Below are 15,462 nucleotides of genomic sequence, written 5' to 3'. Positions count from 1 at the left end.
CCACGTAAAGACATGCAGCTGTGTGGTGAACTGTGAACCCTGACACCTATGCAAATATCTCTGCTCGTACACTCACAAATATGCACACATGTACACATGCCTGGGCGTGTCACATGCAAATGCAGGCATCCACACAAATACAGACACAGATGCATCTCCACGGGCAAATTCATAGGCATGCGTGGACCCTAGACGCCAGAGAAAACACAGGTATGTGCTGGCTGGCATTTATAAACACACACCTGCATGCAAATGCAGACACAGTTCCACGGACCGATGTGTGTATGTGCATATGTGAGCATATACACACAGAAAGACATGTACAGCACACACACACACATATGTGGGCGTATACATGTGTGTTTGCAGTAAGCATTCAGATGCACACAGGTTATCTGCACGGATAAAATGCATGCCCCCATGCACCCAGGCAGGCGGTGCGCATGCACACACATGGGCGCATACACAGACATGCCTGTGGGCTGTCTCTGGAGAAGGACCCAAGCCTGGCTCATCACCTGTGCTGCAGCCCCAGGGGAGAGACTCAGGGACCGGGATTTTCAGGAGCTCTGCCCCCACAGGGCAGGCGTGGGTGTTTCAAGCCCAGGGGTCCAGCACACGGCACCACCGAATGTGCTCCCTGAATGTGTCTGTGGACTGATTTACAAATGTGTTTATGGACTGATGGCTGGTGGCCTGGGCTGGGCCCTGTGCCCAAGGGGCTCCGCATCCCTGCAAGGCACCAGGGAGGAATGCGTTTCTGGGGCTCAGCTGAATGAGGGGGCGCCAGGGCAATGTGAGTCTGGGGCTGCCCCTCCCTGTGGACCACAAGACAGCACCGTCCGCACATGTCCCAGCCACACTGCCAGGGCCCCCGGTCTCTGCAGACCGCTGTCCTGTCCAGGAGAAGGACCCACTGGGGAGCGGGGGGCAACTCTGTTGGGTGACTCAGGACAGACCTATCTTCTGCTGTGGGCTGCTGTCGTGTCATTCTTTGCAAGCTTGGACCATCCAAGGGCAGAGTTTGAGAACAGGACGGGGTCTTATGGGCCTCCTGGCACCAAGCCCACCACGTCCAGAGCAGGAACCAGGCAGGAGGGTGGGGGGTGGCAGCCGGGATGAGAGCCGCCATCCTGGTGCCAGGCTGCTTCCCTGAACAGCTTGGGGGGGCGGATCTGCCATCTGATCCCATCTCTTCCCAGCCCATTCCATCCCTGCCCGCCTTGCCCTCCCTGAAACCCCCTCTGTCCCCAGCTGGCGTGATGATGGTGCCGCAGAGGGAGACGGAGGACGGCTTCGAGGAGCACTTTGGAGTGAACTACCTGGGCCACTTCCTGCTGACCCACCTCCTCCTGGACGACCTGCAGGCGTCGGGCTCCCCCGGCCGCAGCTCCAGGGTGGTGACCGTGTCCTCGGCCACACACTACGTTGGGGAGCTGGACTTGGACGACCTCCAGAGCAGGTGGGTGCATGCCACCAGTGATCTCAGGGGCTCCCGGAAAGGCCAGGGTGAGCGTCACTGTGCTGTGCCGGGCAGCGTGCCCACAGACCCCAAGGTCTGTAAACCCACCTGTGCCGTGGTCCTAACGATGTCGCAGGGGCAGACAACAGCCCTGGGGCAAAGGGCGCAGGAAAGCAGAGCATGATTTTGGGGGGAGGGGTTCCCAGTGCATCTCAAAGTGATGTTTACACTCGACGGTCATCTGTTAACTGCGGTGCCATTATGTTTAAAGAAACAACACACACACCTTCATTTAAAAATACCAGCCCGGGAATGTCTGTAGCTGCAGCCCCCAAAAGAAAAAAATATTACTTCGCTGCCTGAACATGCTTCCCATCCTGTGAAACTTCAGCACGGTGTAATCTTTTTGCAACAGTAACTTCAGAGGTCAGTGGATCACAGATTCCAGAACAATGGCGGAAACAAAGAAAAAGTTGGAAACATTGTGCGAATTGCTAAAATGTGACACAGACACACAAAGTGAGCAAGTGCTCTGGTGAACCTGTTAATAGGCCTTCCGGTCGTGGCTCAGGGGTAAAGAAGCCCACATAGTGTCTGTGAGGATGCGGGTTCGATCCTTGGCCTCGCTCCGTGCGTTAAGGATCCGGCGTTGCTGTGAGCTGCAGTGATGGTCACGGAGGCAGCTCAGATCCGGTGTGGCTGTGGCTGTGGTGTAGACGTGCAGCGGCAGCTCTGATTTGACCTCTCTCCTGGGAATTTCCAGATGCCGCAGGTGCAGCCCTAAAAAGAAAAAAAAAAAAATGCGGCTGATGGGCTTGCTTCACGTAGCGTGGTCGCAAACCTTTAATGTGTGAAATATGCAGTTACTGCGAAGGCAGTGCAGTGAGGTCTGCCTGGATTAGTAACTGCTTGGTATTTTGCACTCCCGCATCGAAGTGCTTTTTTTGTTGTTGCTGTTGTCGTGCCCTTTTTCCTTTCTTCTTAATTTTTTTATGAGTGTAGGGTTGATGTACAGGGTTGCGCCAGTGTCTGCTGTGCGGCCAGGTGACCCCGTCATAGGATATATCCATTCCCTTTCTTGTATTCTCCTCCGTCCTGGTCCATCCCAGGAGACTGGATAGAGGTCCCCGGGCTGCACAGCAGGACCTTGTGGCTGACCTATTCTCAGTGTCAGGGTTGGCATCTACGGACCCCCTACTCCCCGTCCAGCCCACTCCCTCCCCCTCCCCCTTGGCAACCACACGTCTGTTCCCCACGTCCGTGAGTCTGTAGCTGTCCTGTAGACAGGTTCACTTGTGCCATCGTTTAGATGCCACCTAGAAGGGATCTCCAATGGTCTGTGTCTTTCTGTCTGACTGACTTCATTTCGCAAGAGAATCTCTCGTGGCCTCTATAAGCCTATATCTGTATCACTCTATTTAGATTTATATTTAGGCTTTGAGGGAAAGCCTATTATTATCCTCACTGTGCTCATGAAGACACGGAGAAGCATCTATATTTTGAAAACATCTTCCTGCTGTTGCAGGAAGCAGTGGAGCTAAAACAACAGCCCTGGACCTAGGACGGCAGGACATTGAAAAATCATCAGTCTAGGGTCATCTGTGTGAGCAGAACCGTTGAAAAACTCTAAGCACAAGTGTGTTCATGTTCTGTTTGCATCCATCCAGACGTGCATGGTTTGGGTTTTTTTTTTTTTAAGTATTCTTTTATTTATTTATTTTTTAAGATTATTTTCAAATGTTATTGAGGCTGAGGTGACTTAGCATCTTGTGTGCGTTTCAGGCACACGGCAAAGTAATTGCTGTGCATATATGTTCGTATCTATTCTTTTTCGGAGTCTTTTCCAAGAGAGGTTATTACGAGGTATAGTTCCCTGTGCTGCACCATGGGAGCTTGTCGTTTATGTTACATGTAGGGGGCTGTAGGTATGAATCACGCATTTATCTCCCCCCTTCCCCTTTGCTGACTCTAAGTCTGTTCTCCGTGTCTGGGAGTCTGTTTCTGCTCCGTAGGTAGGTTCTTGTTTGTGCGCTATTTTCGATTCCACCTAGACGTGATCTCATTTGGTGTTTGTCTTCCTCTGTCTGAATTCACTCCGTGTGAGACTCGCTAGGTCCATCCACGCTGCTGCAAATGGCATGATTTCATTCTTCTTCACGGCATTCTTTTTATTTATTTATTTGTCTTTTTCTAGGGCGCCATCAGCAGCATAGGAAGGGTCCCAGGCCAGGGGTCGAATCAGAGCTACAGCTGCAGGTCTACACCACAGCCACAGTAACGCCAGATCCGCGCCGCGTCTGCGACTCACACCCCAGCTCACAGCAACACCGGATCCTAAACCCATGGAGCGAGGCCAGGGATCGAACCCGCCACCTCATGGTTCCTAGTCGGATTCGTTAACCCCTGAGCCAGGATGGGAACTCCCATGGCATTCTTTCAAACTGAGATCAAACGGATGTTTAAAGTTCTTTTAGTTTCAGCTGTAGGACATCGAGATGTGACTGGTTTTTGCCTGCACTGTCCAGCGTCAGCGCCCTGGGTCTGCTTACCATCCCTCGGCCTCCACCATCTGCCTTGTTCTGGGGCAGCTTTTCTTTGTGTGATGCTCTGATGATTATTAGTATTTTGGGGAGAAAGAGACAAGACAGAAGTCAGACGTAGGAGGATTTGCGAGCTACAGAAACATTCTTCTTTCCACCCCTTTGCAAACTGCAAGGTGCCAGCCCCGTGGTGCGCATGTTGCCGGCCATCTGGCGACCGGCCAGGCGCTGTATCCCGACGCCCGGGCGCTGTTTGTTTCCCGCCCGCGCCGCGTGCAGCCCGCGTCCTGCGCGGTATCAGCACAGATGCGGCGCCAGCTCCCTCCCCCTGCTCCCCGCAGAATGTGGTCGAAGTGGGCGCTCTTGGGGGTGGCTCCCGGTGCAGGCTTCGTGGTGTTAGTGGCCCTGCACCGAGAGAAGCCCTGGAAGGAAGGGAGGCCGGGGGTCTTCGGGAGGCAGGGTGGCCGCCCCTGGCCCCTGGGCTCAGGGTCTGTGCCCAGGGCTGTGGGATTAGGGATACCCCCCACCGAGCGCGCCCGGAGTGCGTGGTGCTGGGGAGTGGCGGGGAGGCTATCTGAGACCCCTGGGGGGATGGGACCTGGGGAGGGGACCATTCAAGCGCTGTTTTCCCGGGGCGCCGCCCCAGCCCACCTGCTCTACCGCGCCTGAGGTCCAGCCCGAACCGTCCAGCCCAGCAGCCGCAGCGGCGGGACCACCACTGCGGGTTGGTGGGCTCGGGTGGGGGGGGGGCTCCTCTTAGCTGGTGGGGGAGTCCCTGAAGGAGGGGGACGCCTGGGCGGGCGCATCAGGGTCCTGGGAGGTGCGAGAAGGGCGCGGGGATCTCGGCACAGCCCAAGCGCCGGATGCGGAGAGGCTGCAGTGAGACGTCGCGGTGAGAACCCGCAGCAGGAGATGCTCAAACAGACCCACCCACAGAAACTCAGGCCGGCCCCCTCCCCTTGACTGCAGGCTGCCTGTTGTTTAGGCTGCTGGGACCTCACTGGATGGAAGCCATGAAGCGAAGCCAGAGGGACGCCGCACGCCCCCGCCAAGGAAATGCCATCTTCTGCGCAAACACGGGTGTAATTGCTTACAGAGCGTTTTCATGCGTATTGTGCGACTTCAACCTGTGGAAGAACAGAAAACACTTCCTGTGCTGCGCCGTCTGTGGGAGACAGGGGGCTGTAGAAGCATCAAGGATACAGAAGAAATCCCATGCTCTGTGCCCTTAAATGGTTTCGTCAAAAGTACCGAGATGTTATTTTTTAAAAATAAAATGTGGAGAAAATTAACAAACAAACACACATGCAAGGATTCAAGAAAAGCTTTGATATCCTTGTTCATATCTTCGTATTTCATACTTAAAAATATGTCAAAGTCCCACGCCCAGACCCTTGGAACAGGACCTGGTGCGGAAACAGGGTCTTTGCAGGTGTGAGGAAGGGAAGGGTCTGAGAGGAGGTCCTCCTGGATGAGGGGTCCCTCCCTCCAAGGACAGTGTCCTCCCAAGAGACACAAGAGGAGACACAGACACAGAGGAGAAGCCACGGGAAGACGGAGGCAGAGACTGGAGGGAGGCGGCCACCGACCCAGGGCCGCCTGGAGCCCCCAGAAGCTGGAAGAGGCGGGAAGGACCCTCCCCTGGAGCCTCTGGAGGGAGCAGGACCCCGGGACCCCTTGACTTCAGACGTCTGGTCCCCAGGGTGGGGGAGGGTGGGTTTTCCTTGTTCTCAGCCCCTGAGTTTCCATGTCCCCTGTCGCCTGTGCGGAGGCTGGAAGAGGACCAGCCCCGTGGACCCTGAGCTGAGGCAGGACGGGTGTCCTGGGTGCTGTGGGTGCCCAAGTCATGTGCGAGCCCGAGGCAGTGGGAGGGCCTCCTTCCCTCGCTGCCGTTTCCGAGTCTCCCCTTTTGATTCGAAACATGCACAGCCCTTTGGCCACCCCTGCACTGTCCACGCGTGGCCTGCCCACCAGGGAAGAGAACGACAGTGACGTTGCATCCGGAAAACTTGTAATTTGGCCTCAGGTGCTCACGCGGCAGGGAGCCTGCTTCTCCCCCCGGGACCTGGGACCTCGCGTTTTCAGTCCTGGGGTCCGTTTCGTGCTCAGAGGGGCCTTTCTGCAGTGACCAGTTCTGTCACCTGCATCTCCAGATGGTAGGTGGTCTCCAAATACTTCTTGCATCTGATATGGAACCGAGTCTACATGGAACATAAAAAACACTCTGGCCAGGGAACCCGTGTGTGTGTGTGTGTGTGTGTGTGTGTGTGTGTGTGTGTGTGTGTGTAGGGGTGGTGGGTTCCTTTCACACATTTTCTGGCGCTTTTCCCTTTAACTGGGTGTCTTTAAAGAGCAGCACACACAGCTCCAGAGACGTGCGGGGGAGAAGGCAGCTGAGGGCACGCGTAGCTGCCTTTTGCTGAAACGAAGCTTTTGCCGGCACCGCACACAACTCTGATCCGGGCGGAGAAGTGCCACGCGTGGCCTGTTCGGGTGGGAGCATCGGGAAGCCGGCCAGGACTGCCTTTCTCTGGGCATTTACGTTTGCCTGTGTAAAATCAAAGACATCTTGTTCTCTCATTTTCTATCCAAATATTGCTCCAGAGGGGACAAAACTGTTTAGAATGGTGGTTTTGAAGGTGCGGTCCCCAGACCCGCAGCATCGGTGTCGCCTGAGAAGTTGTCATAAAGACCATGCCCCTCGGCCGTTAAAGATGCTCTCTAAAGGGGTCGCAGACTTAAACTGTCATGAGCAAAAGGTAAAGGTCATCACAGGAAGTCAAGGAGAGCCACACACCCGTATGTTCACCGCAGCCCTGGTCACAACAGCCAAGACATGGAAACAACCCAAGTGCCTCTTGACAGAGGACGAGACAAAGAAGACGTGGTCCCGACACACAATGGAATACGACTCAGCCATCAAAAAGAATGACATTGTGCCCTTTGCAGCCACACGGATGCCGTTAAGAGATTCCCAGCCTATGTGAAGTCCATCAGACAGAAAGACAAATAGCACATGCGCTCACCTCTAGGTGGAAACTAAAATATGACATCTGTCTGCGGAACAGAAACAGACTCACAGACACGGAGAACGGACTTGTGGTGGCGGGGGGTGGGGGGAGGGAGGGGCCGGCAGTTGGGGACACGCAGATGCAACCGTGATATATAAGATGGATACACAATAAGGACAGAATGACACCCTGAACCCTATCCAATATCCTGTGATAAACCGCGATGGAAGAGTCGGAAAAAGAGTGGAGGTATGAGCACAACTGAACCCCTTTCCGCCCGCCTGAAACTACACAGCCTTGGACCTCAACTGTCCAATCTACTCAAACAGGGAAACAGTAAAAAGCAGAGGTCACTTTTCTTGAATGTGCAAGGCTTATCTTTAGACGCATTGAAGCTGTGGAGGAGTTCCCCCTGTGGCCCCATAGGTTAAAGGATCCCGCCTTGCTGCAGCAGCAGTGTAGATCACAGCTGCAGCTCAGATTCAGTTCCCTGCCCTGGAAACGGCTGCGTGCCCTGGGTGTGGCCGTAAAAAGAAAACCAATGTTGAAACAGTGTTTAAAAAAGCAAAAACAAGCCACCTCTGGGGTTGCAGCCAGACAGAAGCCTTTTAACACGCCATCCATGGGGTCTGATGCCTGCGGGCATTTGAGAACCGCTTGGCTTGCAAACACCCTGTTTTGAGGGGTAAAAAAGCCTGAATTCTTGGCTTGCACCTGAGGGACACGCCTCTGGTGATGACGGCAAATTGCCAAGACGGATTGCCAGCTTGGAAAAGCAGCGTTCTCGTAAAGGATGCGTCGCTTGTGAAGGCAGAGAGGTCCCAGGTAACATGTACCAGATGCAGGTGGGTCATTCCACTCGGGAGGGTTTGTCTCCTTGGCGGCCCGCCCTCGGTCCCTCCTCTCGTAGCATAAATTCCAGCGGAAAAGGTGGGCAGACTCTCTGAAAAAATTGCTTGTAATCAGCAAAACGGACTCATGATGTAGTGGATAGCTTTGTTTAAAACGTAAATTATAAGGAGGTCCCATCGTGGCTCACCGGTTGACAAACCCGACTGGCAGCCATGAGGACGCGGGTTCGATCCCTGGCCTCGCTCCGTGGGTTAAGGATCCAGTGTTGCTGTGAGCTGTGGTGTAGGTCACAGAGGAGGCTCGGATCTGGTGATGCGGTGGCTGTGGTGTAGGCTGGCAGCTACGGCTCTGATTAGAGTCCCAGCCTGGGAATCTCCATATGCCACGGGTGCAGCCCCAAAGAGCAGAAAAAAAAAAAAAAAAGACAAAAAAAAATTAAATTTAAAACAAGGTCCTACTATAGAGCACAGATGACTATATTCAGTGTCCTCTGATAAAGCATCACAGAAAAGTATATGAAAAAGAATATCTATCTACCAATCTGTGTGTGTGTGTGTGTGTGTGTGTGTGTGTGTGTGTGTATGCATATGTATCTGAATTACTTTGCTGTACACCTAAAACTAACTCAACATTTTAAGTCAACCATACTTCAATTTAAAAAAATAATTTAAATGAAGTTCTAGGCGTTCCCATTGTGGCTCCGCAGCCTAAGAACCTGACACAGGCTCCATGAGGATGCGGGTTTGATCCCTGGCCTCGCTCAGTGGGTTAAGGATCCAGTGTTGCCCCAAACTGCAGTGTAAGTCTCAGAAGCAGCCCAGATCTGATGTTGCTGTGACTATGGTGTAGACAGCAGCTGCAGCTCCAATTGGATCCCTAGCCTGGGAACTTCCACATGCTGCAGGTGTGGCCCTAAAAAAGACAAATAGATGGAGTTCCCTTTGTGGCGCAGTGGTTAATGAATCCGACTGGGAACCATGAGGTTGCGGGTTCGGTCCCTGGCCTTGCTGAGTGGGTTAACGATCCGGCATTGCCGTGAGCTGTGGTGTAGGTTGCAGACGCGGCTCAGATCCTGTGTTGCTGTGGCTCTGCTGTAGGCTGGTGGCTGCAGCTCCGATTGGACCCCTAGCCTGGGAACCTCCATATGCCATGGGAGCAGCCCAAAGAAATAGCAAAAAGACAAAAAAAAAAAAGACAAAAAGATGAGCAGCAAATGAGGTTATGTTTTGGGGGAAGGGGGGAAAAAGCTATTATACTGTTTAAGTAAGAAAGTATGTATTTAATGCATCAATAATGATAAAATATATAAATAACGATATAAAATATATCATAATATATGTAACAATGTACTTATATATTTATAATTATTTTTCTATATATGACAGGGAGTGAGAGACTGACTTTTTTTTACAGGATCAACTGTGCACAAGGCTCTCTTACATCTTTTTTTAAAAATCGACGTGCAGTTGCTGTTCAATATTATATGCTATGGCTGTACAACTTAGTGACTCACGATCTTTAAAAATTATACTCCATTTATAGTTATAGTAATCCGTGGGCTATCTTCCCTGTACTGGCCAACATGTCCTTGTCACTTGTTTTATCCGCAAAAGTTTGTACCTCCTCCTCTACGGCCGCTCCCTCCTCCCTCTCCCCACTGCAGACTCACTTGTTCAAGGAATGCTCTTCCCGCCCTTGGAGGGGCCGAGAAGTCAGACCAGCAGGCTGGAGGGTCAGGGAAGCAGTGATGTTTGTAGCCTTGACCCTAAAGGCTAGTGACTTAGGCAGAATTTCGATGCTGTGGGCTTGAGGCCGAATCCCTTCTTCTCTGGGGGGAAGCTCAGTCTTTTCCCACGAAGGCCTTCCTTCACCTGATTGGGTGTGGCCCACCCGCATCCAGAGGCCCATCTGCTTTCTTCCTCGTCTACTGGTTTCATGGTTCATCTCCCCTAATAAATACCTTGCTGGCAGCATCTGGACTGGTATGGCAGCATCCAGGAGATGGGTCTGCCTGCTCCCCAGCCTGCACCCTGCCTTGTCCATGTGCTCAGCCTCCTGCACCCGCAGGCATGTCGGGATTCAAGAGGCCCTCTCTGGGGTCTTGTGGGACCTGCCCCCGCTGAGGGCGACTGCACCGGAAGACCCCGCCTTCTTCCGGGTCATCCCTGGATCCTCACGTCTTCCTGCCAGTGGCTGTTTCCTGGGATGCCCGCAGCAAAGACTGGAATGGCATCCTGTTTCCCCTCCTTGAGCCCAAACCCAAGTGAGTCCCCCAGTCCTGACTCTCAGCCTCAGAAGAGGTGAGGTTGCTTTTGGTGGCAGAGTAGCAGGGCCCTCTGGCTGCAGGAGGAAGCTCTGAACCGGGATGCTTCTGTGGATGAAAGTGGATAAAAGTGATGCGTGTCCATGGGGCTTGCGGTCTCATCCACAAAGGTCCAGCGGCCGACAGGGCTCCGAGTGGACTTCTGCAGGGCCCCCTGTCCTGTCTCCTTCTGGACAGTAAGGCCCCTCTCCTCGTGGGTTCATCTCCCCAAGGAACTTGCTTCTTATGGGCTCATTTCCTCCAAAGGTAGAAACGTCTCCTTATGTTGACTCGTTTCTGTCTTTTCTCTGCTTTGTTGCACGTCATCGGGAAAGTCCACCCTGGAGTTTCCGTTGGGGCTCAGCGGGTGAAGAACCCACCATAGCGTCTGTGAGGATGCAGGTTCAATCCCTGGCCTTGCTCAGCAGGTTAAGGATCCAGCGTTGCCATGAGTTGTGGTGTAGGTTGCAGATGCGGCTCGGAGCCCGCATTGCCATGGCTGTGGTGGAGGCCGGCAGCTACAGTTCCGATTCAACCCCCGGCCTGGGGACCTCCATATGCTGACAGTGCGGCCCTAAAAAGAAGAAAAAAAAAGTCCAGTCCTTTATGGGTTGGGAATACATATGAAGACACACACACACTCATGCAGTGTCATTAGGGGCCTTTTCTTGCTGGGGGAAGAGATGGAATCACTGAGTAATTGCTTTTCAGGTCTTCTTTGAGCTTTGGCACTGTTTTGCCATAGAAATATATTTCTTTTTAGAATAATAAAAAATGAATAGTATCTTTAGAAAGTTTCTTCCACAGTTACTCTAAAGGGGACCAGAGCCTGCCAGCCCCAAACGGTGTCTCTTTGATAGATGGATAGTGTTTTGCTAAAGGCAGTTGAGAACACTTCCCCCCATGACAGTCTAAAAAATTAAATGCAGTTAGAAGAGTCTCTCACACCAGAGACAAAAATAAACGCAAAACAGATGAAAGACCTAAATGTAAGGCCAGATACGATAAGAGTCCCAGAGGAAAACCTAGGCAGCACAGTCTTTGACGTAAATTGCAGCAATATCTTGTTGGATCCCCCTCGTAGAATAACGACAAGAGAAACAATAATCAGCCTCATTAAACTCAAAAGCTTTGCACAGCAAAGGAAACCAGAAAGACAGAAAATAAAAAGACAACCCACAGACTGGGAGAACATCTTTACAAGCAGTGCAGCCCCCAAGGGATGAATCTCCAAAATACACAACCATCCGGTACAACTCAACAACGAAAGAAAACAAACAACCCAATTGAAAAACGGGCAGAAGACCTAAATAGACATCCCTGCAAAGGAGACATCCAGAGGGCCAGCAGGCACAGGAAAAAATGCTCTATATCACTAACTCTTAGGGAGAGGCACAGCAAAGCGACCATGAGGTATCAGCTGACAGTGGGCAGAATGGCCGTCATTCATGACTCTACGACCCACACGTGCTGGAGGGGGTGTGGAGAAAAGGGAACCCTCCTGCACTGTGGGTGGGAATGTCAATTGGGTCAACCACTATGGAGAACAGTATGGAGGTTCACCAAAAAACTAAAAATGGGGGTCCCATATGATCCAGCAGTCCCACTCCTGGGCATATATCTGAACAAAACCTCAATTCGGAAAGATCCACGCACCCCAGCGTTCACAGCAGCACCATTCACAGTAACCCGAACATGGAAGCCACCTAAATGTCCCTCCACAGAGGAATGGATTAAGAAGCGGTCTCTAGACACAGTGGAATCCGACTCAGCCATCAAAAAGAATGAGATAATGCCATTCACAGCAACATGGATGCAAGTAGAGAGTCTCACACTAAGTGAAGTCAGTCAGGCAGAGAGAGACAAATACCATAGAACACTTATATGTTGCATCTGAGATACGGCACAGATGAACCTGTCTACAAAACCGAAACAGACATGGAGAACAGACTTGTGGTTGCCAAGGAGGAGAGGGGAGGGAGTAGGATGGACCGGGGCGGGGGGGTTGGGATTAGTCGATGCCAGCCAAGACATTGAGAATGGATAAGCAGGGGTTCCCACTGTGGCTCAGTGGGTTAAGGACCTAGCATGGTTTCCCTGAGGATGCGGGTTCCATCCCTGGCCTTGCTTAGTGAGTTAAGGATTTCGTGTTGCCAGAAGACTTTACCTTTCTTCACAAGGCAGTGCTTATTTATCACACATTTTCTCCCTTCCCTTTCCCATAATTTCCCCCCCCCCCGAAACCCAAAGCCCCTTTTCCTTTTTCAGCCCAAGCCTCCATCATCTTGCCAGCCCCATCTTTTTTCGGAACCCCTCTGTGTATGTATGTAATTAATACTGTTGTCTCCTGTTCAACAGTTTGATTTGCAGGCCCCAGTACGGAACCTAAGAGGATAGAGCGGAAAGATTTTTTTTTTTTTAAATCTCCCTCTACTTTATTAAAATGTAGGCTTGATAGGTGCATATTTTAAAAAGTAGAAATATGGGGGTGTGCATTTCTTGTCATAGGCAATAGCAATTTTTTCTTTGCTAAGCACTTGAAAAACTTATTTGCTGAGTGGAAATCTAGGACCTACTCCATTCCTGGCATCTTGTCAAGAATGGGGGCCCTCGCCGACCCAGGGGACTTAGCACCTGCTCTTGGGTGGCTCAGGGGAGTTACTGCGGTGCGTGTGGATTGGCCGTCAGATCAACGCCAGTTCAGCCAGGTACCATCTTCAGTGTAGGAAACTTCACGTACTGTTTCCAAGAAACACAGGTGTCAAAAAACCCACACTCCTCTTCCCAACCAGAAGGCCCTGCTGCTGCGATAGAGGATACGGTTTCCTGTCTCTCCGTAATGCTTTCCGAGTTTTCAGTCAACAACCCCTTAGAGAATTATCGGGTCCTTGATTCCGTACGTGAATTTGCGTCTGTGTTCAAACTGTCATTTTCCACTTCTCCTTCTCTTGTCTGCGAGGTGGAGAAAGTGATGGGATTCTGCTTCTGTCAGCCCAAAAGATGCCCCTTGGACAGAAAGTTGCTTGTGAACTAGAGGCCACTGAAAAGCAATGCATGCAGAGAACTGCCTCTCCAGAGCTCCCCTTATCGGACTAAAAGCAGAAACTTCTGAGAAAGGAGAACTTCTAAGTCTTGGGGGTTTTCTATTCTTTTCTATGAAGTCCTCTTTACATGTAAAATTGAAAGTAAAATTAGGCTCCTTTTCTCTTGTCCATTTGGCATTTGCTGGTTTAATTTGCATGCCCCAGTTCCAGAACAAAAATGTATAGGGGGAGAGTTTTTCCTCCCTGCCCCTAATTCTGTTTTGGATTGACCTTCACTTTATTTTTAAAGTGGTTATACCAATAAAGTATTATTTATTGAAAACAAAGATTTTTTTCTTTTTCTTTTTTGGGCTGCCCCTTGGGCATGTGGAAGTTCCCAGAGTAGGGGTCAAATCGGAGCCACAGCAACGCGGAATCTGAGCCACGTGTTCAACCTACACCACAGCTCGTGGCAACACTGGATCCTTCACCCACTGAGCAAGGCCAGGGATCGAACCCACATCCTCATGGACACTATGTCAGGTTCTTCACCCAGTGAGCCACCCGGGGAACTCCTTTATGGTTTCAGTTTTGCTTTTTGACACCACTTATGACAAAAGGAACTGACTGAAAAGCTCATGTTTTGAATCAAGCCACGTAGCCAGTCCATGAGTTTCTTTCCCCTCTGTGTTAACCTGACCTTCCTGTCGGCTGCCTTCTTTCTGCTAACAGCGCAACAGCCTCTCTCCCGCTTGAAACACCCAGTGTCTCTGCCATTCCTCGGGGCGCTAGTTACACACCTTAATGGAAAATCATGTCCTCTTTGATATCGGCTTGGATAATTTTCCGTTTCTGCTGTGGATGTTTCTTTATCTTTCAATCCACCAGGGAACCTCTCCTGAAATTACTTGTTCTCTTCGATTTTTTTTTTTTTCCTCCCGTAGAGAAGTGATTGACTCCCCCCTCCCACCCTCTACATAGTATTTTCGAAGACTTCTTGTTCCCGCTTGTCCAGGCTACTGGAGAAAACCGTAATTAAATCACTCGTGACTTTCCCCTTGAGGACTCTGCACATTGCTGGCTCCCTCTTTTCTGTCTAAATTCACCATTTCTGTCCCCTCCCAAACAGCCTGGTAAGTCAGGATGGAACGTGTGTGCATCCGTCGAAGGCGCCCGATGCCCACAGCGAAGGTCAGCCTTCAACCCTCCCACCCGCGACTGGAAAACGCTCTCTTTCCCGGAGCTTCTGCCTCTCCCACAGGGAAGAGGCAGGGGGAGTTTGCCAGAAATAAGGATCTTGACATTAATTGAGGGGTAGGGGCTTATCTTGGATCAGGGGAGGAAACGGGGCATCGGAATTGCACGCTGTTTTTGAATTAATTCCTCCCTCCCCCCCAAAAAAGAAAAGTTCTGTTCCCGCTCAGCTCGGAGACAAAGGGCGTGGGGTTGATTCTCCAGCTTCAATTGCTCGGACCATACGCGCCCCCTCAGCGTTTGCACGTGGTCTCTTGGGACAAGGGGCTGATGGCCACACCGTGGGGGCCTTGACCAGGAAGAAAGATGCCACCAGGAAGCCTCAGGAGGTGGGCGGGAGCCCCTGAGGGGGTGATGTGGTTGTGACGTAGCGACAGACGGATGTCCCCGTGGGTAATTGAGAAAACTGGGGTTTTTCAGGAAGTCTCCCAGGGCAGCTGAGCATCCTGGTGGTCACTGCTCTTCTTCCAAGAGATGCCATGTCTGCTTGTACTGTTTGCTGCATCTCAGTGTCTCCCAGGTTTTCGGGATCTTTCCGGTCTTCTGTGTGTTCCTGGGTTCCGACTCATTCAGTCTATTCTTAAATTCTTCTCGTTTGTTTCTTGTTTGTTTGTTTTCGGCTGTACCCCTGACGTGTGGGAGTTCCCAGGCCAGGGATCCAGTCCACGCCACGGCAGTGACAACGCCGGATCTTTAACCCGCTGCACCTCCCGGGAACTCGCAGAATTTAAAATGCTTAGTTAGTAGGAGCCTTTGTATGGAAGAGGTGTTGAATGCCAGCACCTGCTTTTCCTGCATCTCACACGATGAGTCAGATTTCTTTCTTTCTTTGTCTTTTTTGTGGCTGCACCTGCGGCATATGAAGGTTCAGAGGCTAGGAGTCGAATCAGAGCTACGGCTGCCGGTCTACACCACAGCCACGGCAACATGGGATTCGAGCTGCATCTGGGACCTACACCACAGCTACTAGCAACCCCGGCTCCTTAACCCATGAGCGAGGCCAGGGGTGGAACCTGCA

General features: G+C 51.7%; 1 protein-coding gene across 13 annotated transcripts in view; it reads left to right on the top strand.

The window, feature by feature from the left end:
* LOC102159510 (dehydrogenase/reductase SDR family member on chromosome X) overlaps positions 1 to 15,462 on the top strand; it is a 334,565-nt gene that overhangs the window by 134,353 nt on the left and 184,750 nt on the right. For all 13 annotated transcript variants that reach the window (XR_002341343.1, XR_002341344.1, XR_002341342.1 and 10 more), the window contains one exon: positions 1,255 to 1,462. Coding sequence is in view for 2 of the 13 variants with exons in the window: in XM_021082457.1 (XP_020938116.1) it covers positions 1,255 to 1,462 (208 nt within the window). In the remaining 11 variants the exon portion in view is untranslated. The remainder of the gene's footprint in view (positions 1 to 1,254; positions 1,463 to 15,462) is intronic.

Source organism: Sus scrofa, unplaced genomic scaffold, assembly GCF_000003025.6.
Source record: "Sus scrofa isolate TJ Tabasco breed Duroc unplaced genomic scaffold, Sscrofa11.1 Contig905, whole genome shotgun sequence".
Lineage (NCBI taxonomy): Eukaryota > Metazoa > Chordata > Mammalia > Artiodactyla > Suidae > Sus > Sus scrofa.
This window is presented reverse-complemented; position numbering and strand designations above follow the sequence as displayed.